The sequence below is a fragment of the Eretmochelys imbricata genome, chromosome 1 (genome assembly GCF_965152235.1).
Source record: "Eretmochelys imbricata isolate rEreImb1 chromosome 1, rEreImb1.hap1, whole genome shotgun sequence".
In the NCBI taxonomy this organism is placed as follows: domain Eukaryota; kingdom Metazoa; phylum Chordata; order Testudines; family Cheloniidae; genus Eretmochelys; species Eretmochelys imbricata.
The window spans coordinates 10930915-10955349 of record NC_135572.1 but is presented as its reverse complement, the minus strand read 5'-3'; the positions used below and the strand labels follow the sequence as shown (position 1 = coordinate 10955349).

Sequence of the window (24435 nt, the reverse complement as noted above, 5' to 3'; positions counted from 1 at the left end):
AATGGCTAGGCAGCAGTTCTGCGGAAAAGGACCTAGGGGTGACAGTGGACGAGAAGCTGGATATGAGTCAGCAGTGTGCCCTTGTTGCCAAGAAGACCAATGGCATTTTGGGATGTATAAGTAGGGGCATAGCGAGCAGATCGAGGGACGTGATCGTCCCCCTCTATTCGACATTGGTGAGGCCTCATCTGGAGTACTGTGTCCAGTTTTGGGCCCCACACTACAAGAAGGATGTGGATAAATTGGAGAGAGTCCAGCGAAGGGCAACAAAAATGATTAGGGGTCTAGAACACATGACTTATGAGGAGAGGCTGAGGGAACTGGGATTGTTTAGTCTGCGGAAGAGAAGAATGAGGGGGGATTTGATAGCTGCTTTCAACTACCTGAGAGGTGGTTCCAAAGAGGATGGTTCTAGACTATTCTCAGTGGTAGAAGAGGACAGGACAAGGAGTAATGGTCTCAAGTTGCAGTGGGGGAGATTTAGGTTGGATATTAGGAAAAACTTTTTCACTAGGAGGGTGGTGAAACACTGGAATGGGTTACCTAGGGAGGTGGTGGAATCTCCTTCCTTAGAAGTTTTTAAGGTCAGGCTTGACAAAGCCCTGGCTGGGATGATTTAATTGGGTATGGGTCCTGCTTTTGAGCAGGGGTTTGGACTAGATGACCTCCTGAGGTCCCTTCGAACCCTGATATTCTATGATTCTATGAAAAGCCTCCTGGGCGGGGAGCGCTGGGAACAAGCAGGTCCAGGGGTTGCCACTGCAGGCCAGCCGAGCTGAGCCCGGAGCTGGCTGCCCGGCTTTTATGCTGATCACGTGGCCGCAAAGGCCCAATCGAGAGGTTAATGAATTAAGTCTCCCATCAACCTTGCCAGGTGGGAAGTACCCCCATTTTATAGCCAGGAAAACTGAGGCAAGAAGAATGGTGGTGACTTGTCCAGGGCACAGCTGGGATTGTACCACCGGCTTCCCCAGTCTGGGCACTGCCTCTTGCCATTCACCCACATTTGCTGCATGCTGGCCTTAGCACGGCACAGCTCACAAGCTGGCCATTGGATGGGAGAGTCCACTAAGGGATTAACCCTGCTCCAGCTTCTGGCTTCTCTTGGCAGATCCAGCCGGTGAGGAACTCCGCCCCGGGATCGACTAGCCAATGAGCAGTCTTCCAGCTGGAGGGCAGGTGTGCTGCAGCATTGCATGCTGGGTATGGGCCCCACCAAGGCCAGGCTCACACCAATTTTTCCCAGACTTTTGCCACCCTAATAAAGACACTCGGTGCTTCTCATAAAGTGGTCTCCCCAGTGATCCTCACAACAGCCCTCTGAGCTAGGGCAGCATGGTTACTATCCCCGTACACTGAGAGGGAAACTGAGGCACATACAGACCACACGACTTGCCCCCAGCCAGTGTCAGAGCTAGGGTTAGGGCTCAGGAATTGCTGGCTCCCGCTCCCACATGCACAGCACTGGAGCAGACCTACAGAGAAGACAGGAAAGTGTTGCAAGAAACCCACAGGGCACGTAGCACTCGCTGGTTGTCACTATTCTGCACACAACCACACAGAACAATCACGGAGACAGCCGGCACATAACTCTTATCTTCCTGCTCTAATGACAAAGGCTCCCGCTTCATGAGCTAAAGGAGAACCTCCATCAGCAGTGTAAGGGCTATGACACACAGTGGAGGATGGCTGATTCCCTCCAGTAGAAGGCAGTTGTGCACAGGTCACTGCAGCAGCACTCCCGCAAAGCAAGACAGGTGGGCCAGCCCGCAGGATCAGCAGCATGCGTGACGCTAGCAATCACATCACCAGCCCCTGTGTGGATTTCACCTGCCCTGCCCAGGGGATGGTCAGCGCTAAGCTCTTTATCTCTGCCTGTGGGGCCCTTTTTAGTGTATCCTGGCATTTGAACTGGGGGGGCACAGGGTTCATGACCGAACCCACTGAACCACTTTCACAAAGCTGGCTATTACCCTTCAGGGACTAAAACCCCCTCGAATTTTACGGCTCCTTCCATAGCAAAAGCTCCCAGAGCATTGGATGAGCAGCACCATCAAAATGCAGCTGTCTCTGGAGTGGAGCACAGCATCCCACCCACACACAGCAGCGCAGGGAGACCCGATCTCTCTAGGTCAGGGCTAAGGTGCATCGGTGGGGGAAGGCTGCGTTCCCCTCTGCCCGTTCTGTGGCCAGAGGACGTCAATTTCTGGGATCACTGAAACCGGTGCCTTTGAGGAGCACTCGAGCCCCGTAGAACAGCTGTGAGTAACTCCTTGGTGGGCGGCCTGGCTGTGGAGCTGCCGGGTCTCTCCTGCAAGAGGCTGGACACCAAACAGCAAGCTAGAGCCCGGGGAAAAGAAACAACCTAGAAATCCAGACCGTGTTTTAAAGCTGTATTCCTAGGACCCCGCTGCCATGACGTTACAGTCCCAGAGAAGAACATGGAGTGGTAGGGTTAGACACATGTCCGCTACTGGGCCTTCCCCTGCCATTGACCTAGGAACCTTACACGGCCAATGCCTGGCATAGTTGGGGGGGCATTAGCCAGATGTATCTAAGTGCCCTGGCAGGTCTCGCCGCCCCGTGGCATGGCAGGTGCACATTGAGCAGCAGGACTGGTGATGACCTGCCTGGTGCAGCCGGCTGCACGTGTGTCCCACCTGGCCATGCCCTGCCCATTCAGCTGTACAGCCATGGCACGATCTGTCACATGGCGGGGGCATCTCTACCCGGATGAACCTAGTGCACACACCCACCACGGGCCGTGCCCTGCGCTCCCAGCAGGGGCCTCTCCCCCTGCCGGCAAACGCTCAAAAGGCACGAAGATTATTTGGGGTGACAAACGAACTCCATGGCTCGTGTGGCAGAGCAGGCCGAACTCAGGGGATCGGGTTTCCCCCCGAGCCCTGCTTTGCCATTGCCCGTGTGGAATCAGGGGGCGGGCAACTCCCTAGCCACCGAGCACTGGGCGGGCTGAACCTTGTATTTGATGCCTTCTTTGCTAGAGTACTGAATCCATCAGCAACCACAGCCCCCTTCCTCCCTGCATCTGAGCCAGGCACAGCCCCTCTGGGATCATTAAAGGCAAAGCCTCTGCAGAGGGCAGATCAGGGGATTGGACCCACCCCAGGCACAGTTTAGAGCCAGCTAGCAGAGGCAGGAAGGGATGGAGAGGAGACAATAGCTCAGTGGCTCACTCCTGGGGAAAAGTGCCCAGGGACCGTGCCTGGAGCCCACAAGGCTGGTGTCTATGGCTCTTGGCTTGGCATGACTGCCCAAGCCATGGAGATGGTGTCCCAAGGGGCGATCCCTTATTCCCAAAGCAGCCCCCTCTCCTAGTTCCACTGCAGTTAACAGGAGCTTGGCCACGGACTGCACTGGGTCCAGGATCTCACTCCTCTGCCCCTCGGGCAGTTAGCCTTAGTCACCTGTGGGAGGCACTGATTGATCAGGGTGGATTATTGGGGTTGGAGGAGAGCCTAGAGACCCGGCTCATTAACTCCTTGGGTATGTCTACACTGCACACTGAGCCCAGGCTCTGACTCGGGTTGGAGCCGAGCTCCACTTCTGTCCACACACGCGAGCCTGACTTGGGTCAGCAAGGACTCCGGACTGCGTCCTCGGACCCTGCTGGTGGATGGGTCAGAGTCCGAGTCCCGCTGTGACTCGGTTCCAGGCCCCATCATTCTGCAGTGTGGACGCAGCTCAGGCCGCAGAACCAAGTCAGAAGCGCAGCGTCGGGCCGTGTGGATGCGTGAGCATGGCCGAGAGGCCCAGCTCTGGTTTACAATGCAGCATGGCACTCCAGAGCAGGTTTGGAAACGCCGAGTCCTCATGCCTGGGTCCCACAGACAGCGGGTTTCAATGGAGGGTGGACAGCCCCATGGAGTCCGGGCCCCCAGATGCATGAGTGAGCAGGTCACCCCCAGCCTCAGGGTTAAATGTCAGGCACAAACTGCTCCTCCCCCTCCCGAATGTCCCATAGCCGGAGTCCGGTGGATATTTCTGCCCTTCACAGGCCCGTTCCTGCGGACGCTGCCCCTGCAGCTTCCCGCTCCGGCGGTCGGAGATAGAAAACTTGCCCTTGGTTTTCTAATCTTCCTTTTACAAAATGTCAGCGCCCTGTTAAGTGCCCCGGCTGCCGTTCGGGGGCTGAGTTGCTGGAGAAGGCAGAGGTCTTCGGAGAGCAGCAGACGTGGCTTCTAACCCCACCCCGGCCCCTCCAGGGGGTTTTCCACTCTGCAGCCCTGGGCTGCATCGGTCTGGGGAAGCTGAACAGTAGGGCTGGTGTCCCCTCTGGACTCCTCCCCAGGCCGGCATCACGCTGAGCACTATTGCCAGAGCACCACCTTCTTCGCCTGGTCCACGCTCACAACACACCGGCCCGAGAAGCACCAGGCCACGGCATTCACGGAGGCCCTGGATGAGGGACAAGGACACAGGCAAGGAGAATGAACAGGACGCTAATAAGGATCCGCCCTTCCCCTACAGGGCTCTCTAGTAGTGCCACGGGGGTAGGGATGCTGTTAACCCAGTGGGCAAACTGAAGCACGGGTAAGTTAAGTGGTTTGGCCAAAGCCCTGGAGGGCTTGGGCCGGAGTAGAACGCAGGAGTTCCTGGCTCCTAGTCCTGTGCTCACACCACTCTCCCGTCAGTGAAAGAGGAGCAGTTACCCCAGGAACGGTGGAGATAGTATGACAGTCAACTGAGGAGGCAGATCTGTGAATGGCGTAAACCAGCACAGCTTCACTGACCCCTGATTTACCCCAACTGACCCCTGATTTACCCAAGGTACTATGGAGGCAGGGAGGCCTAGTGTCAAGAGCACCTGCAAAGATGTTGGGAAACCTGGGTTCTAATCCTGGCTCTGCCACTGGCCTGCTGGATGACCTTGGGCAAGTCACCTCATCTCCCTATGCCTCAGTTTCCCCCATCTGGGATATTAATCTTCTTCATAAAGTTCTTGGAGAGCTCTGAATGAAAAGTGCTCTATAAGAGCTAGCTATTATTATTCTTAAGAGGTGCTTTCACTAATAGCACTGGTATATTGGCAAGGCTTCTGTCTTAAAATAACCTTGTAAGAAACAGTATTATACAAATGGGGAAACTGAGGCACAGAGCAGTTAAGCGATCACATATTGAGTTGGTGGAAGAGCAGGGCACGGAAGCCAGGCGTCCTGGCTCCCAGTCCCCTCCCTTAACCACTGGGTCACCCTCTCCTCCTTCCTAGCAGCATAAGCTCAATCACCCAGCACCCAGATCTGTAAAGCCTCCACTGTGGATTAAAGCACCGCCCCTTGCAAGTCTCGGGGCCAGGGGAGAAGGACGTGGGCATGGGGAGGATCCCACAGTACGGCCCGCAGCACAACTGGCTCTGGTCCTGCTTGCTCCCCCGCAAGGACCCTTGGAAAGGAGATGAAGACGGAGGCCTGCAGGGAGGGGGGGATCCGTGGGGGCTGTCAGGACCCCATGACACTCATTATGGTGGAAATAGTTTCACCCCCACTCTCTAAAACTCCCCAGCGTCCAGTGCACTAACCCTGCACCCTGTTTTCTCAGGATCTGGCTGAGCAGGGGTTGCAACAGGATCCATCCACCCCTCCCCCAAAATGTGGACCCCCCCCAGGAACATCTGGGGTGCCCTAGACAGGCCTTTCTACCAAGCCTCTTCCCCAGGCTCCCTGCCCCGGCCAGCCCACTCCCCCAGATTCACCTTGATTGATTGTATCCCAAGAGCCTGGTCTGCTCCCGCCTGGGCCGTTGCTCTGCATTCCTTCCCCATGGGAGCAGTCCCAGCAGGCTCCCCTCCCTCCTGATCTGACCCTCTGATGCCTCTGGGGCTGCCCCATACCCAGGATGCTGGTTTAATGCACGCAGCCTAGACCCTTTAGGACAGTAACCCGCCCTAGGGGCCAGCGGAGCGTCACCTGTGCTCCCCAGACAGGATCGTTTCCAGTTTCCCGCTCTCCATGTTCCAGAGGTAGAGGGAGCCGTCTGAGGAGCCCACCAGGGCGTAACTCTTATCAGGGCTAGAGGGGCGGCAAGGAACAGAGAAGAGTGTAAGCTCAGCATGCAGAGACTCCTCCGCTGGTTCTTTGATCCTGGCACATGACATAGGGACTCCAGTCCAGAGGGGCACAGAATCCACTCCAGGGTTTGGGAGCTGCATCCAGACACGTACATTGAGACGAGAGAGTGCAGCAAATCTGTGGAACTCCCTGCTGCAGGAGGTTGCTGCTTAACCAAAAGGGCTGGCGAGTTTTAGAGTCTCTAATGGCCACAGCTCCTCAAGCCCAGGGCAGACTAAGGGTAGCTGCAGCCCAGGTTCCAGGCTGTTCATTCTTCACCCGCAGGCACCAGCAAAGAACCTCACGAACCTCCCTCTCCCCCTGAAGTACAGCCAGGGAATAAACTGAGCGGCAGGTGGGAGACAAGGACAGCAGAATAGCCACAACAACAAGCAGAAGCCATCCACCTAGAGCGTGCGATGGAGCCTCTGACGGGGCTGGACAGGGAGATAGAGGCAGGAGCTGGGTGATTTAGCATCCCCGCTGTAGACAGCCTGGCCCCGGGCCCTTTGCCTGGGTGCAGCTCACAAGCCGTAGCATCTCTGAGAGACCCCGGCAACGGGTCCGTAAGGAACCTGCAACACTGGCCTGGAGGGGAAGGAAAGGGGGCGGGAGCGAACGGACCACACAGGGGACAATCCTGCCCCAGAAGGGCAGATAATAAGAGGGTCCAGCCCAGACTCGGGGGGCCTTTTACGAGGCTCAGTGTTCACAATGCTCACAGTCCCATTGAACCCCCATGGGAATCCACTGCCCCCAGCCCTCAGCAGGGTCCCCACCTCCCTGGGCTTCATGGCACCTGGGTGGTCAGAGAATCCGGGCACTGGTGGAAGGGGCACGTACAGAGACTTGGAGAAGGCCCTGCCAGCGCGGTGCCCATCCAGCCCAGGGAGAGAGCCAACCCTTTCATCACCCAAACCCCCAGGCACTGGGGGGGTCGGAGGCTGAGACCGACACCTTGAACCCTCCCCTAGGCAGCCAGCATGGCTCACTGAGCAGCTGCCACACGGGCCGCTAGCTTCCAAGCGGGGGGAGGCTGCTATCGACAGTGTTAGAATTGGGTAGCCTCTGGGTACGTCTACACTGCATGCTCGCTCACGCTAACAGCAGTGGTGGGCATGGTGGCCCAGGCTAGCAAACAGAGAACAAGCCACCAGGGAGCCTGGCTGCAGACTCCGACTGCTCACCCGAGCCACCCCGTCTACACTGCTGTCGTCTCCCACGCTAGCTAGATTAAAGCAAGCCCAGCTGCGCCTTCCCGTGCTACAACCCTGCCTTCGCTCGCTGTGGAAACGCACCCGCTGGCCCGGCTGCTACCTGGGCATCCAGCCCAAAGCCCCCTTGAGGCTAATATAGGCCCTACATTACTACTCCGCTGCACAGTGGCCACCCACCAGCAGCTACCGGAGCTGGTATCATCCGCTCACCACTTTTGCTCCTCTGGATCAAGTCCTGGCTCTGACCCTGCTCTTCCACAGACCCGGGTCCGGCCCCCCTGCCGCCGCCAGGTGCAGAGGTGTCGCACCGGGGACGCCTACCACTCCTGCGGTCTGCAGGTCGCAGTTCTGCTTGCACCGGCAGAGGGCGCCGCTGTGCCGGCTCAGACAGGAGCTCCTCCAGCTGGCACGGCCCATTTCCCCCAGCACCACCGGCCCGAAGTTCAGCACGGCTCCCGCTGGCCGATCCACTGGAACCAGGGACAGTCTCCCCAGGGATTTCAACGTGGATCGGCCCACGCGCCGGAGGACAGCCAGGAACAATCCCGGGCGGGCTGGGGCAGGGATGCACTGCCTGATCCATCGCTCCCTGCCATGCAGGGTGCTGCTCCAGGAGCCCCGGCCCTGCCGGCGAGCAGCGATGCCGGAGTGACACTGCAAGCCCCGGTCCTCAGGGAAGACAAGGGGGCTAACGCAGGGTCCTTTAGCTTTTGCTAAACCATCAGAGAGGACAGACTGTGTCTGAACCAGCAACGCCTCGGGATGCCCCCGTCACACGCCGCGGGACGGGAATGGCCCCCGGGGAATCACGGCAATCACATGCACTCTGCCCCCGCAGCCATTCACCCGGCCTCAGGGGCCACAGGTAAGACAGAAGGGCCCAATCCTGGGGGGGAGGGCCTTTAACGTCCCACAAACACAATGGGTAGCTGTGGGGAGCAGCCCCTTGCAAGAGGTGCTCAGCACTACGCAGGATGGGGACCACACTGGCACAGCTTGGTGGGATCAGTCCCAAGATGGACAGAGAGGATCCGGGGAGTACACACAGGATTGGGCCCAGACGGACACAGAGGACCCAGGAATGAATGCAGGATTGGGCCCAGATGGTTGCAGCCTAGTGGGGGCAAAGGATCCTGGGAATTTATGTATTTTAAACAGATCTTCTGGCCTTTTGAACCAGGGATTCTTCCCGTGTCAGGTATTTCAGGGCGCCCTGGTTGTTTGGCCCCTTTTTCCTCAAGTCTCAAACTCCCACCCCCTGTCAAAGGCTAAAATAATGTTTCTGTTCAGACATTAACTCAGCACTCTGGGGGGCAAAGGGGGCAGGAACAACTGGGAGGAGGGGGACTCACAGCCCTCCCAATGCTCCTCCCTCCTGCCCTGTGTTAGGATATAGATATTCAGACCTGTCTGTAAAGGCCTGTACTCTAAGAATTTAGGTGTATTCTTATCACTTGGCTAGTTATAGAGATATAAAAGAAAGAATCAAAATCACGGTCTGCTGGTGTAAGGGCCTTCTCTTACTGTGACAGTCTGAGGTCCTGTTCTGAGGCTGAGATCTCTGGCTAAGCAACAGAGGCAGCCATAAGCTGGGAAGCGACCGGTCACCTCCTCACATCCCAAACTAGTCACATTGAAAGAAGGTGCTATTGGGCTGTTAGGAATACAATCCTCTCCTGATAGTGCCTATCGCCTCCAGAGAAAGGGAAGTGCCTAGAAGATGTAAAAGGAAACTTAGTTTAATAGCATCCTGTCTGGCAAGAACTCACTTATCAATAGCTGGGATGTGAAATCCTCATTTCTGTTTTGTTTTGTCATGTCATTATAGTTCCCACTTTGCTATTGTTTGTCTGTATAATCTCTGTCTTGTTCTGTGATTGTCCCTGTCTGTGGTATAATTAATTTTGCTGGGTGTAAACTAATTAAGGTGGTGGGATATAATTGGTTACATAATCATGTTACAATATGTTAGGATTGGTTAGTTAAATTTCAGGAAAATGACTGGTTAAGGCATAGCTAAGCAGAACTCAAGTTTTACTATATAGTCTGCAGTCAATCAGGAAGTGGGTGGGTGTGTGTGTTGGGGGGGGGGAAATGGGAACAGGGAATGGGGGTGGGGAAATTGGAATCATGTTTGGCTAAGGGCAGGAATGGGAACAGGGACACAGGTGTAAGGCTCTGTGGTGTCAGAGCTGGGAAGGAGGATACTAAGGAAGGAAACTGGAATCATGCTTGCTGGAAGTTCACCCCAATAAACATTGAATTGTTTGCACCTTCGGACTTGGGGTATTGTTGCTCTCTGTTCATGCGAGAAGGACCAGGGAAGTGAGTGGATGAAGGAATAAGCCCCCTAACACCCTGCAGCACCCCCTGCTGGCCAGTCCTGGGCCCTCCTGACCAATCACTGCCAAGCCCGCAGGAAGGAGGCGGGGCTAGCTCTGTAGCGAGAGTAGCTATCCCTGGATGAACCAGCCAGCTCTGTTCCTGGGTCAGCGCCTGCCTGATCCTGGAGGGAACAAGATCCTTGCTCTTCGGCGGCAAGTCTCTGGCTCCAGCCAGCTCGTTCCTGTTAGCCGAGGGCCGCGTTGAGGAAGAGGCGCGCCCGGTTGCGGCCGTTTCTTTACCGCAGGCAGGATCGACGGGGAGCTGGGGGGTGCTGGGTGAGAAGTGGGCGCCGTGCTCCTGAAAACCACTGCCCGGGGCTGGGCTTTCAAAGGGGGCGCGAGGCCAGGTGCCCTTAACACGGAACAGGAGCTGGGGACCCGGCTCTTGGCCAGGTTTGGCTGCCCTGCCACCCCGTGTACGGGGCAGAGCAGAGTTCCCCTGCCAGTCCTGAGCCTGCCCATTGGGAGGCCAGCTGCGGCCAGGAGCGGCGTGGGGCAGACCCCTGTAGGGATGACCCTGCCCTGGCCCCAGGGAGCGGGACTGACCAGGCCAATGGGCCTTTTCCATGGGATGTCTGCACTCGGTGCTGCCGGCTCGGGACCTCCAGAGGCTTTAGGTGGACGGAGGGAGGGGGGCTCAGACATCACAGTGGTGGCTCCTGAGGGACACCTGAGAGGTCAAATTCGCATGCCCACCAGGGCCCGCTTAGCACTGCGTTCCTTAAGCCCATGGGCTCACTCCTCCCCCCATGTAGCCCACGGCACATCCCCCAGGGGCAAAGAGCTGCCCTGCTAATGAGATGAGAAATTCGATATAAGCCTCTGATCCAGCCCAGGAGATCAGCGGCCCGGGGCGAGAGGGCTCCGATTCCTCCGGCCCGCCTGCTCTCCAGCATGGAGCCAGTTGCCTGGCTTAGAGACGGGGAAGAGCCATTGCAAACCCACCTATGGGAGGCCTGGGGGGCTGGTGACTGCCACTGATACTGGCAAGGGAGCAGGGCTGGAGTGGCAGGGCAGACCCCCAGCTGAAGAGTCCACGCGGTGGGAAGCAGCCCTGTGGCTTTCCAGGAGAACGCAGGGCCCTGCTCTTGGCAGGATGCGGGAGGAGCTGCCCACGGGGAAAGCTGCCAGCAAGCTCCTAGGGGCTCCCCCTGGTTCCTGGGATTCCTCCTCCAGGGTCAGGTGGGGGAGCTCACCTGGGACCTGCTTGCACCCCGGTCAGGAGCAGGGTGAAAGCATTTGGGGAAGGAAGATTCACTGGGTAGGGTCCATACAGCCCAGAAAGGGGAACAACGAGACCCGTTTCGGCCTCCAGATCCCACCCTGTCCAAAGCTTGGGCTTTGCGGTGATGGGGGAGAACAGGGTCAGAGACACTTCCCACACCGAGATCCAGACGCAGCTACAGACTGGGGTGTGAGCAGAGTTCAGGTCAAGGGCGAGGGGCACTGGCGGGGCCGGGGGTCGGGAGGCCCAGGACTGGGACAGCAGGGTCTGTGGGGCGGGGGCAAGGGGCACGGTCGGGGCCGGGAGTGGGGAGGCCCAGGACTGGGACAGCAGGGTCTGTGGGGCGGGGGCGAGGGGCACTGGCTGGGCCGGGGGTGGGGAGGCCCAGGACTGGGACAGCAGGGTCTGTGGGGCGGGGGCGAGGGGCACTGGCTGGGCCGGGGGTGGGGAGGCCCAGGACTGGGACAGCAGGGTCTGTGGGGCGGGGCCGGGGGTGGGGAGGCCCAGGACTGGGACAGCAGGGTCTGTGGGGCGGGGGCCGAGGGGCACTGGCTGGGCCGGGGGTGGGGAGGCCCAGGACTGGGACAGCAGGGTCTGTGGGGCGGGGCCGGGGGTGGGGAGGCCCAGGACTGGGACAGCAGGGTCTGTGGGGCGGGGGCCGAGGGGCACTGGCGGGGCCGGGGGTGGGGAGGCCCAGGACTGGGACAGCAGGGTCTGTGGGGCGGGGGCCGAGGGGCACTGGCGGGGCCGGGGGTCGGGAGGCCCAGGACTGGGACAGCAGGGTCTGTGGGGCGGGGGCAAGGGGCACGGGCGGGGCCGGGAGTGGGGAGGCCCAGGACTGGGACAGCAGGGTCTGTGGGGCGGGGGCGAGGGGCACTGGCTGGGCCGGGGGTGGGGAGGCCCAGGACTGGGACAGCAGGGTCTGTGGGGCGGGGGCCGAGGGGCACTGGCGGGGCCGGGGGTCGGGAGGCCCAGGACTGGGACAGCAGGGTCTGTGGGGCGGGGGCAAGGGGCACGGGCGGGGCCGGGAGTGGGGAGGCCCAGGACTGGGACAGCAGGGTCTGTGGGGCGGGGCCGGGAGTGGGGAGGCCCAGGACTGGGACAGCAGGGTCTGTGGGGCGGGGGCGAGGGGCACTGGCTGGGCCGGGGGTGGGGAGGCCCAGGACTGGGACAGCAGGGTCTGTAGGGCGGGGCCGGGGGTGGGGAGGCCCAGGACTGGGACAGCAGGGTCTGTGGGGCGGGGGCCGAGGGGCACTGGCTGGGCCGGGGGTGGGGAGGCCCAGGACTGGGACAGCAGGGTCTGTGGGGCGGGGCGAGGGGCACTGGCTGGGCTGCTGGTAGGACGCTTGCCCATTATGTGCCTGCACTAGGCCCCGCTCGCTGGCACTGTGGGTCCTTCTCTTGCTTGACCCCGGAGCTCACAATAGCCCAGACCGCGTCAGGAGATGGGCAGGGCTTGGCACTGCAGATCTGCAGCTCCATCCGTAACCCTGTGCCCTCGTGCGAGGAATCCCCCTCCCAGTGACCCCTGTGGGAGGTGTCCCCTTTATCACCCTGCGGGCGGGCCAAGCCTGAGCGACGATGCGTACAGCTCCAGGCACAGCCTGCACCCCCACCCCCGCTCACCTGAAGATCGCCTTCGTCCAGTCCGAGCCGCACTTGAAGCCGTCGGCCCTGCAGACACAAACCGTCCCCGGTCAACGTGCATCGCTCCCTCGCGAAGGTCGACAGCTCCCCTAGGGACACGCCTGGGGCTGGGGCTCAGAGACCCACAGCGGGGCGGGGACAGGCTCCGCTGCTCGGTACAAGCCGCCCTGGGGAGAGCTGCTGGCTTGTGGGGCAAAGGGCCAGGCTCTGGGTTTGGACACAAGATCCCTGCAACCTCAGGGACCAGACACCAACACTCCAGCTTCCAAGCCCCGGGCAGCCAGCTGCAGACACGGGATGGCGCAAGCTTCTTCTGACGGGGTAACACTAGCATCTCTGCCAGCCCCCGAGGACACTGGGGTGGCATCACCCATTTGGGCCAGCGTCGCCCCTCAGGCTCTTGGAGGAGCAGCGCAACTGGCTCTGGAGGGGCGACTTCACCCAAGTGAGGGTGCTTCGGGCTGTGGGCGGGCAGGACGTAGAGCTGGGTTCAATTCCCGACTCTGCCACCGGCCCTGCTGGGTGACCCTGGGGAAGTCACGCCCCCCCCGTGCCTCAGTTTCCCCCGGAGAACGCCCTCCTATCAGCAGCCTGAGGACTGGTGCGATCCACAGCTGCTAAGACAGATCAGGGCATGAAGGAGGGGTGCCTGAGCAGGACTGGGGGCTCTCTGGGTCAGGGTCCCGTCCGCCGCTCACCGGAACACCTGCCGGACATTGTTCATCTTCAGGTCGATGACCTTCAGCGTGTTGTCCCTGGAGCAGCTCAGCAGGTGCATCTGGTCCTGGCTGATGTGGAGGGAGGTGACCTTCCCCTCGACCGGGATCACCTCTGTGCATCGAGGCCCCCTGGAGCACAGCGGGCCAGGGGCTTGTTAACCCACCCAGGGGCTGCCCGCTCCCGAAGACCCACATGGTTCAGAACCACCCTCGTGCTCCATTCGGATCCCCGCTTCCAGGACTCCCACACGCCAGAGGCCGTCAATTACATTCTGTCCCTACTGATCTAGGAACCGCCTGGCTCCATTACGGGAGTTAATTACCCGGACAGATCCGTTGCTAGGGAACGGACGAGCCCTCCCCACGGGGCGCGGGGAGCCACCAGGATGTCCAGTGGGCAGCCCGCTGGGTATGAATAGCCCAGGGGAGGGAGAGACATGGCAGCAAGACACATGGCAGCTTTAGCGCCGACCCGCTGAGCCGGGGAGACGATGCGCTCGGACGCCGGGTGAGCAGCCAAACCCCCAGCCACTCTGGATTGTGACCCGTCCGCTGCAGTGCACGCCGGCCGTCTTGCCCATCCCACCCCCTTGCGGCTGCCAGGGGGGACGAGGCACCGAGTGCGCCAGGCCCCCCTTCGCGCCTCGCTGCCCCAGCTGGCATCGTCCCACTGGAACCCACACACACCTGGGCCAGGCCCAGACGAGCCGACCCAGAGGCACCACTTCCCAGCCCCAAGCGGGACGGACACAGCGGCCTCTGAGCATTAACAGACTGCACCCACGGCCCCACAGGGAAAACGCATCTCCAAGATCTCAGAGGGGAAACTGAGGCACAGAGACATTGAGCAACTTGCGCAGGGAGCCAGGAATCTCCCCAGTTCCAGTCCACAGCCGTAACCACCAGGCCATCCCGGAAAGGCCGGTCTGACAATATCCAGGAGGGGGCTAACTGCTTAGCAGCCCACTGAGGGGCAGCAAGGCCTACCGGATGGAGCACAGGCCCCCGAGCAACTCCTGAGTTCTAACCCCGGCTCCAACACCAACTCCCTCTGTAGCCCCTGGCTGAGACACTTCGCCAATCCGTGCCTCAGTTTCCCCATCTGTGAAACAGGGAGAATGAACAGCGCCCTCACTGGGCAAGCTGACCCCAGGGTAGACAGGTCTGAAGTTGGGCACGGAGGTGTTTCTAGAACTGCAGGATGGCGCTTTATCCTGCTTCTTTCCCCAGTGCCAAGCAAAGGGGGCCAGAGACCACAGGGGCCCAGCTGGTGGCCTAACCAGCTGAGGCTCCTTGCCTGGCAGCTACCTCGCCAAGGGAGGGGAGTCACCTGCTGTCCCAGAAGCGGATCTTCTTGTCGTGGTGGCCGCTCACGATGACGTTGTCACAGCACACCACGTCGTTGCAGTAGGAGAAGACGTTGATGGTCCTGCAGCCTGCGGGGACAGCACGGCTGTGACTGATTAGGGTTGGGGGGGCGGCGAGGCTGGCGGGCCAGTGCCAGGGCACCGGGGGCTCTGCTATGGGCCGTGCTACCTCACAGAGAATACCCTTTACCCACAGGGAGAACACTGACCGTTCATAAGGGAGTACTGTGCCAGACAGCACCACCCGTCTACTCCCTGGCATGGCCCACACTGCACAGGGGAGCAGGGCCCGCATTGCGTCCCATGCACCAGACCCAAGTTCAAATCCCAGATGACGAGCTCACCTGGGACGGGCCCAGTGGGCTGCGACCTGGGGTAGGTAGCAGAAGGTTCTGGGTGGCTCGGTGCCTTGGGCAATCCCCGCTCAGGCCGGCCTGGCCAAACCACGGCTACCCTCAAACCGCCCCCTTGTTACATCTTGGCTCGGCTCCCGCTGTGGGTTTGGCCAGTGCCCAGCACGACGGGGCCCTGATCTAATGGCTCTTCGAGGGCGATCGCAATGTGACTAGTAGCCCCAGGGCTGGAAAGGCCGGAGCTGAATTCCAAGAACGGGGTGGAAACCCGCAGCCAGGGATAGGGGAAGTCCAGGGCTGGCGTGACAGCCCCCACTCCGGCAGCTCCCCAGATTTCCCGGGGGGAGGGGGTCCCCACAGAGAGGAGGCCCAGCAGTTCTGTGCCCGCAGGCGAGGGGCGTAAAGACAAGGGGCACGAAACTCCCAGCACCGGCCCGCCATGCAGGGACGCACCCTCAACCGTCTACACTAGCTAGGTGGCTACTTGGCTCTCACCATGGCCACAGCTGGAGGGCCAGAGGCCATCAGTAACCACTGCGCTGCCTGCTCCTAGCACCCTCCTCTGAGACCTGCCGTGCTCTGCAAATACCAGCAGCCCAAAGGCAGCCAGCTTCGGTCCCCCTCCCCCAGTCTGTTGATCCACCTGCTCCAGATTGTCCTAATCCCAGCGTGTGAACTCCCTGGGGCAGGGACTCTCCTTGTTTCACTGCCCAGGACAATGCCCCCAACTGGGACCTCTAGAGGCCATTTCCCTCGGGGAAACTGAGGCACAGGGCAGTGGAGCATGTTGTCCAGTGGGTGGCAGGGCTGGGAATTGAACCTAGGCCCCCGACTTGAGTCCTGTGCCCTGGCCACGAGACCACACTCCCCCTCCTACGCCTGTACCACGCAGCCATGGACAGCTAGTGCTTTTCTTCTCCCTGGGTGGCATTTCATCCATCCAATGGAGGAAAGCACAGCCAGCATGAGTCTCGGGCCGTCAGGTGATCAGCCGTGGCTGCTCCTTTTCCTCGTCTTTCCATGGCCGCTAGCCCCAGTTACAAAGCCACCGCATGTAAGTAACAGAGCCGAGGCAATTCATCGCCATGCAAGCCCGTGAGGATGGTACGTCCCCACCCCCCTGCCAGGGCGTGACTTTTAGCCTGTGAGGCCATGGGGGCAGGGACTGTCTCTTCCCTGTGTGTGTGGTGGCCAGCACAACGGGCCCCAATGGGGATCGGAGCCTGGGGAATTACTGTAATCAAAACAGTCACTTAGCCGGCTTTCCCAAGACACACAGGGCAGGCTGCCTCTGCTGTGGGCCCAGAACAATTCGAGACTATTAACCCAGGACTCCACACAAAGACCATAGAGAGGGTCCATAAGAACCTGCTGTAAAAGATCCACAGCCAGACCTGAGAGGTCCTGGTGGAACCACATGGTGCATCGAGGCTAGAAACCAGAACCTTCTGCTCCAAAGCACAAGTCTTGACCTGAAGGGGCATCTCTGGTAGCCGCCATAACTGTGTAACAGCCGCTGGACTAAGGCATGGGACTGGGAGTCAAGGGACCTGGCTTCTCTGCCCAGTTCTGCTACAGACCTGCTGTGTGACCCTAGGCAAGTCACTTCCCCAGTCGGTGCCTCAGTTTCCCCATTCAGATTGTAAGCTCGTTGATGCAGGGACTGCCTCTCGCTCGGTGAACCTCCCTACTGCAATACAATAGTAATCCGGTGCCACTACAGAGCAGGGGGCAAACACACACTCGGCACGCCCCCAGCGGAGGTTGCTGGTGAGACACAGGATGCTACGCCCGACAGAGTCAGTTACTTACAGGCCCCTTTGCCCAGGTCCCACTCTTTGACGGTCCTGTCCCGGCTGCCCGTCACCGCTTGGTGGAGGGTGGAGCGGAATTTGGCAGCCGTCACTTTGTCCGCATGGCCTGTGAGCGTCTCCTAGACAACAGAACAGCTGGGGATGTGAAGGGGTTTAGGGGTTTTTTATTTTATTTTCTTCCCAATAATCGAATTCTAAAAAATAAATCAAAACAAGGAAAACGAGACACAGCGGCCCTGTTACAGAAAAGCCAGCCAGCCACGGGCTCGGAGAACAAGAGCCCAACGCTGCCCCCTGCTGGAATTGCTGCAGAACTGAAATGGATTGTGGGATTTTTTTAAATTACTTAAAACATTACAATCTCTCTGCAATTCCAAATAATGAACCCAATACATAGACTCCTAGACTTCAAGGTCAGAAGGGACCATCATGCCCCTTACTGGAACCACTGTCTGACCATCCAGTCTGACCTCCTGCACATCGCAGGCCACAGAACCTCGTCCACCCACTCCTGTAATAGACCCCCGAACCTCTGGCTGAGTTACTGACATCCTCAAATCATGGTTTAAAGCCTTCAAGTTACAGAGACTCTACCATTTACACTAGTTTAACCCTGCAAGTGACCCATGCCCCAGGCTGCAGAGGAAGGCGAAACCCCACCAGGCTCTCTGCCAATCTGACCCGGGGGAAAATTCCTTCCTGACCCCAAATGTGGCGATCAGTTAGACCCTGAGCATGTGGGCAAGACCCACCAGCCAGACACCTGGGTGAGAATTCTCAGTAATAACTCAGAGCCTCCCCATCTAGTGTCCCATCCCTGGTGTTTATCCCTCTGATGTATTTATAGAGAGTGATCATCTCTTCCCTCTGCCTTCTCTTGGTTAGGCCAAACAAGCCAAGTTCCTTGAGTCTCTTCTCATAAGCAGGTTTTCCATTCCTTGGATCATCCTAGTAGCCCTTCTCTGTACCTGTTCCAGTTTGAATTCATCCTTCTCAAACACGGGAGACCAGAACTGCACACGGTATTCCAGATGAGGTCTCACCAGTGCCTTGTATAATGGTACTAACACTTCCCTGTCTCTGCAGGAAACACTTCGCCTGATGAATCCTAAGGCTGCACTAACCTTTTTCACGGCCGCATCACATTGGCGGCTCATAGTTATCTCGTGATCAACCAAGATACCCAGGTCTTTCTTCTCCTCCTACATAGGCGGCCTAGGTTTGGAAGCAGTGGCAGAAGCCCTGGGACCTAGTTCTTAGTTACACTACAGCTCCTTTCTGTTCCCCAGACGACATGAAGGGGGCAGAAGTAGCCCCTGAAACCTTTTCCTGGCTGGTGGGAGGACTTGCTTTCAGCCCTTGGCTCAGGGGCACAGCTAGAGGGCACAGCTATTCTTGGCTTCATGGGAAGCAGAGAGCGAGATGGAACCGCCCTGAGGCTGCTCTAGCTTACGCCAGGGACCAGCCAGTCCTGTTGTAACAAATCCCTAGCCAGACTCGCACGGCTCCAGGACACAGGGTGCACCAACGTGGCTTGAAGCGCCTCCCCCGATCCGCCCCAGCAGGAACAGGGCTGCTGAGATTGACGCCCTCACTTTCTAGACTCAGCTCAGCTGCCCACCGAGCCCTGGGAGCCCGGCCGCCGGCTTGCTGTGAGAACCCAGCGCTGAGCCGCCCCTGCAGAAAGGGGCGCAGAGCCTTGATCCGAACGTCGCGGGCAGCTCCAGCCAGCTGCTCTCAGGGGACCGATCCGCCCGCGCAGCCTGGAGACAGTCGCTGAAATCCAAGCCTGGCGACGCACGGGCGGTGCGAGGGGCCGGCACCACGCCAGCAGGGAGCCGCGTGGGGAGGCTCAGCTGGGCTCTTGTTCAGGCTCCGGCCACAGATGCACGAATAGGGACAGTCGCTCCTAACCCCAGAGCCACTGGCCCGGCGGGGCTTGGAAGACGGCCCCGTGTGCTTCCCGGCCCGGATCCTCTACCGGGGCGAATCAGCGCAGTGCTCGCAGTTTACACCAGCGGAGCAGCTGGCCCTGGGGTCTTTGACAGCAGCTGCAGCGGGGCCGGGGGCCGGGAACCATTTCAAACGATCGCACCAGACTTGGGTGGGGATTCCCGTGCCTCGCCCAGAGGTACCGAAGCCCAGAGCCTCCCAGATATCTCGGCTCCCAACTCCCACGGGTTTCAACGGACGTTAGGAGCCTAGACACCTTGGAGGACCTGGGCCGCAAGCACCTGCGGCCCTGCCTGAAGCCAGCGGGATCTCCAGCATGCAGCTCCTCCCAGGACCAGGCCCTGGGTTCACGGCGCGTCACGCCGGTCGCTGCCGGCTCAGACAGCGCAGTCCCCAGAGGGGTCTGAGTGCCAGCTGCCAGGCAGGGGGCACCGGGCACAGGAGGGCCGGTATTAAAGCCACCGGGCAGCCCGGCACGTTAACGCGACTCCGCCCCTGCAGGAATCCTGCCTCTCCCCCATCTGTCGCTCCCCTCCCATGACAGAAGACCCCCACCCACCCACCCAGCTTGCCCTCCCGCACCAGCGTTCAAGCCTGCTCCTTGCTGACCCACCCCCCACTGGTGGGAGCACAGGCCGGGGGGGAGAGGGGAGGTGGACACAGGGTGGTGCATGCATCTCCCTGCTACCAGGAATTCCCTTCTGCCCCCAGCCGTGTTCCCTCGCTGCTCATCCCTCGGGGCTACCCCGTGCCAAGGCAGCACCCCCTGGCAGCGAGCTATTCCCACGCACTCCATCTGTGCAGGGCTGCCGGCGGCCCGGCCCAGCACAGACAGGTCCCACGGGTTACAAATGGTCGCTGCATTCAGCCCCAGGAGCCCTGTCTGCAGAGAGGGGGCGACCAGCGACAGGGAGCTTGGCCCCAGGGGATGGTCCCAAGAGCACGGCCAGGCTCTCACCGCCTCTGAAGACCCACTGACCACACTGGGGGAACGACGCAGCCTCCACCCACTGGGCACTGCTCTCGTTCCCTGCCGGGTGCTGGGGGCAGAGCCAGGCCCTCTGCAGTCACACAGCACCTACCACCTGATGGTCTCAAGCCCTTGGCAGGTACCCAGGGCCAAATTCTCTGCTGGCGTAAAATGCAGCAAGGATAGCCTTGGGGATAAGGCACAGGCATGGGAGCCAGGACTCCTGGGTTCTGTCCCCAGATGGGCTTGGCAGCCTTGGGAAGGTCACGCCACCGCTCCATGCCTCAGTTTCCCCCTCTCACATGGGGATGCCAGCACTGACTGACCAGAGTGGGGCCAGTTTACTGCCTCCTGTAGGCCCCTCCCACACGTACTAAATTCAAGAGAGCTCACAGGATCCATCTTCAAAGTATTCCTGGGCGACCAGAAGTGTCTCTGCCTGCCGACAGCACGTGACCGGGTACGCAGCTGCGGCCACCCTGCTGGGAGGATACCCTGCCTGGCAGATCTGGGGCCAGAAGAACATCCTCAGGGTATCGGCAAGGAGCTGTGAGAGACTGGGGGCATGACACCCACCCCCGGATAACCCAGCGGATGTGCGACTTCGGGGGGGGGCGATCCCTGGCGGCCCTCAGTCCTTGCCATCTCCCGTAGCTGTCTGGATCATTCCCCGGTTGGCAGGGGATATTCACCCCCCCACACACACACCCTCCCTAAAAGCAGGGACCCAGACAAGACCCCGCGGCACTTACTTTGGATTTGCAGTCCCCGATACGCCACAGCTGCGCTGCATTGTTGTACGCTGCCGCCAAGATCTGGCAGCCCTGAAAGAGGAGGAAGGGGGAGTTGACAGGAATAGGCCGGGGAGTTGCAGCGCGAGTGGGGAGTCCTGCCCTCGGCGGCGTACAGAGCCACCGGTCCTCGGCACCTGGGATCACAGAGATCTGGCAATGCCACGTGTGTGCAGTTAGCGTGGTCCGTGCCTCGCCGTGGGGCGCTCGTTCCGGTTGAGACCGGGACAAACGACTCCTGCACAGAAGCCGCCCGCTGCTTTTCCTTGTGGTGGGGATATTCGCCGTGCCCGGGGCAGGCTGGATTCAGCCGCTGCCTCTCTAGAGTGAGGGGGCCCCGGGAGGGCCTGCAGCCCGCTGATCACGTGGAGACCAGTGCGATCATCTAGGCAGCCTGGATCTTCCACCTGAGCTGCCTCCCCGCATCCTGCCCCATCTACCTTGCAGCCTTCTCCCCCTCGGTTCGTCCCCTGGTTCATCCCCTTTCCCATGCTGTGGGGTGCCCCCTTCCTGGCCAGCCCTGTCTCCTCGTTGCCCCCTCCCCCCTCCCTTTCTCCCCACCATCCCCGCTTCCTGCCGGCTCAGTCCATGGGAGAACAGAGGCCAGCACAGGACCAGTGTCACTGCAGGGGTGAGCGCACTGGGAGGGATCTAGCTCTAGTTCAAACAGGAGCCAGTTGCGGGGAGCTGCATGGTCTGTGCTAGGCAGGAGGTCGGATCACAGTGGTCCTGGAATCTATGACGCTCCTGACACCATTCCTGTTGCTACTGGGGCTGGGTGAAAACAACCAACCCTGCTTTCCTCCCGGCCATTCACACACCTCCCAGTGGACAGCCCCGGCCCAAAGGCACGGCCTGACCCTCCCAGACAGCGCCGGACGAGCTACCAGCGGTCACAAAGCTGGGGGAGCCGGCCCCTTCCCGCTCATGGAGTCAACGAGGCTCTCGAAAGACCCCCCACCCCTGCCAGCTAACACCCGAGCACCGGCTGGGGGCTGGAAGAAAGTCTAGGTTTGAAGAACATTGGCTAGCCTGGCCCACCAGGCGCTAGCCAGCCAAGAGATGGCTTCTCTCTGCCCCCATCTAGTGCCCACGCCGTGCAAAGGCTCCTGCGGGCTGCATCGCACCCCCAGTGCATGCTGATCCCAACCAGAGACAGACCCCCGCGGGGCTCCTCTATTCAGAGCACTTCCTGGGCAGCCGATGGCATCACAGAAGAGCTGGTTGCCCGCAGCTGAGAGAGGCGGCCGGCAGGGAGAAGAGAAAGGAAGAGCTGGCAGATGTGCCATGCTCTGAGCACGAGGGCTGCGGCTGCCCCCGGCTGCCTCTGTCCCGGGATCCTGGCTCAGGACGGTCCCAGCCAAGCTAGGCCCACCAGCAGCTCCAAACAGGGCTGGCCTAGCAACGCCTCACTCACCGACGGGTCAAACTCGATGCTGGTGATGCTGCCGCTAGCCCCTTCCAAGGTCTGCAGGCTCTCCAGCCTCCCTGAGAGCAGACAGACAGACAGACAGACAGCACGGTGATTAGCCCCGGGGCTGTGCGGAGAGGTGTAACGACTGCCGAGACAACGCCAATTCCGGAGCCTCTGAGGCCCTGCGAGCGCTCGGCAGCTGCGAGAATCCCATGGCACAGAAGCTGGAGGCACCCCAAGTCAGAGGCCACTTTAAAAAAAAAAGAGTCTTTGACCTCTCTGTGCCTCAGTTTCCCTCTCTGTGTAATGGGGGTTATTTACATAGCCATGTCTCTAAGCAGAGAACACCCAGGACCTGGGGGATGCTTGGGTCTGAATTTCACGGCTCTGCCAGAGAAAGTGGAGTAGGAAAGGAAGCCCTAGGTGAGCAGCAAGTGTCCAGCCGTCAGGACAGGGTCTGTTTCCAGGGCTGAAACGCCCCTGGAGATTTCGGGAAGGGGAAAGGAAAGGCTCTGGGTGTGCTGACGGGAAGGCGCTTAGAACAAGGGACGGAGTGACAGCTAAGTCCAGGCCAGACGCTGCAGTGACCTGACCCAGAGACCCCCGCCATCTGGAATCAGCCCGTGCGTGCACCTCCTACCGCACCTGAGACCTGGGACACGACCCGCGCGCGCCGTAGCCTGCAGCATGACAAGGTGGGCCAAACCAGAGCCTCCCACCGCGCTCCTCTTTGCTGGCCTAAATTGTACTGCTGTGTTCTGTTTAGGAGCTGATGGGTTCCACCCCAGACATGGCTGCAGCAAAGTGAGGCTCCCCACATGTTAGAGGGGGCAGGGAAGGGCTGGGCGGTCACAGGAGGATGAATCAAGGACGCGACGCCCTTGCAGGAGTGGGGGCAGTCACTGACATGACAGGATTCACCACCCTGCACCAGGTTGTCTGCAGCTCAGCGGACCACAAGCCCGATCCACATTGGGACAGGGTATTCCCACCCGGCTAGCTGGGCTTCCCTTGAGACAGGAAGTGAGATCTCAGCCGCCCTCCCGCTTGGCAATGCCACTCCCACTTTAACCTACAGCTTGGCGCGATATTCGACGCCCCTGGTCAGGAGCAGCCCACTGCCTGTTGCCGTACCTCCCGCCACGTTCCAGAGCCTGATGAGACTGTCGGCCCCGCCCGTGGCCAGCACGCCAGAGCTGGGACTGAACTTGACTGCATTCACCTCAGAGAAGTGCGCCTCCTGGAGGAGAGAAAGGAGAACTGGTGAAACCGTGAGGGCGGACGTCTCCTGGGATCAGTGACCGGGCAGCAGATGCCACCCCTCATGCTTGGCATGGCCAGGGCAGAGGGCCTGGGCTCAGCCCATTAACTCATCCCTCTACGTGGCCCGGCTTAGCAGACTCACAACTCCCGTCCCATCTCTGGCACTGGCGGAGTGTGATGGATTGGCTGGTCCCAGCAAGGATCAGACCCCGCTACCACTGAGTGGGAAGGACTCAGGTGGTCAGAGCCCCTGCTTTTGGCGATGAAGCCCCGCCCCTGGGTCAGTCCCAGCTGGTGACTGCAGGCTTAGATGCATGCGACCAAGGTTTGTTAGCCAGGTTGCCAGTGTCTTCTCAATCAGCTGGCCCAGCAGGTTCCATCTGCCTCCCACAACAAACCCTAGAGCCTGAGCCCCATGGGGCGGCTATTGCCAGGAGTCTCCCATTAGCAACTAATGGGCCCAATTGACATCCCGGCCCCATTGTTAGTTACCCATAAGATCCAAGGGTCACCCAATAAAGTGAATAGGCAGCAGGCTTAAAACAGACCTAGGGAAGTATTTCTTCACACAACACACAATCAACCTGCGGAACTCATTGCTTGGGGATGTTGTGAAGCCAAAAGTATAACTGGGTTCAAAAAAGAACTAGATAAGTTCACGGAGGACAGGTCCATCAATAGCTGTTGGTCAAGATGGGCAGGGACGCAAGCCCATGCTCAGGTCCCTAAACCTCTGACTGCCAGAAGCTGGGACTGGATGACAGGGGATGGATCACTCCATAATTGCCCTGTTCTGTTCATTCCCTCTGAAGTATCGGGCACCAGCCGCTGTCAGAGACAAGATACTGGGCTAGATGGACCATTGGTCCAACCCAGAACGGCCGTTCCTATGCACTGCGGGCAGCACCCACGCATCCGGTACGTTTACGCTGCAATCTGAGCTAGACGCAGCCCAGGTGGTCGGCAAGAGGAGAATATGAATGAAAACGCACTTGGGGTGTGGCTGGGGAGCTCGATCCCTGCAGCCCACATGGGTTTTAAGCTGCTAGGCCTGTGACGGAGAAGAAGGTTAGTTCCACCATGCGCAGGAGGAAGGCACCAGCCGCTCTCAGCAGCCAACACACAGGTCTGGGAAGGAAGCCCTGGGTAGTGCACACGGTACCACGTCTCCTCAGCAACGCGGGATACCACGAGCGTACCCCACCTGCCGTCAGGCCTGGGTGGGCACGGACCCCGCACCGCCCTGCCCT

At 60.0% G+C, this 24435-nt stretch overlaps 1 protein-coding gene across 4 annotated transcripts in view; it reads right to left on the bottom strand.

The window, feature by feature from the left end:
• Positions 1 to 2372: 2372 nt before the first annotated feature.
• The window catches only part of ATG16L2 (autophagy related 16 like 2), a 56685-nt gene continuing 34622 nt past the window's right edge, over positions 2373 to 24435 (bottom strand). The window contains exons 10-18 of one of the 4 annotated variants that reach the window (XM_077832085.1): positions 23057 to 23162; positions 21926 to 21996; positions 20470 to 20541; positions 16793 to 16913; positions 14591 to 14696; positions 13240 to 13389; positions 12521 to 12568; positions 5928 to 6029; positions 2373 to 4419 (exon numbers count right to left, since the gene is read on the bottom strand). In XM_077832085.1, coding sequence (XP_077688211.1) covers positions 4332 to 4419; positions 5928 to 6029; positions 12521 to 12568; positions 13240 to 13389; positions 14591 to 14696; positions 16793 to 16913; positions 20470 to 20541; positions 21926 to 21996; positions 23057 to 23162 — 864 coding nt within the window. In that variant the 3' untranslated portion in view covers positions 2373 to 4331. Of the gene's footprint in view, positions 4420 to 5927; positions 6030 to 8792; positions 8999 to 12520; positions 12569 to 13239; positions 13390 to 14590; positions 14697 to 16792; positions 16914 to 20469; positions 20542 to 21925; positions 21997 to 23056; positions 23163 to 24435 lie in introns of those variants that run through there. The other 3 variants (XM_077832246.1, XM_077832166.1, XM_077832322.1) reach the window with 3 other exon arrangements.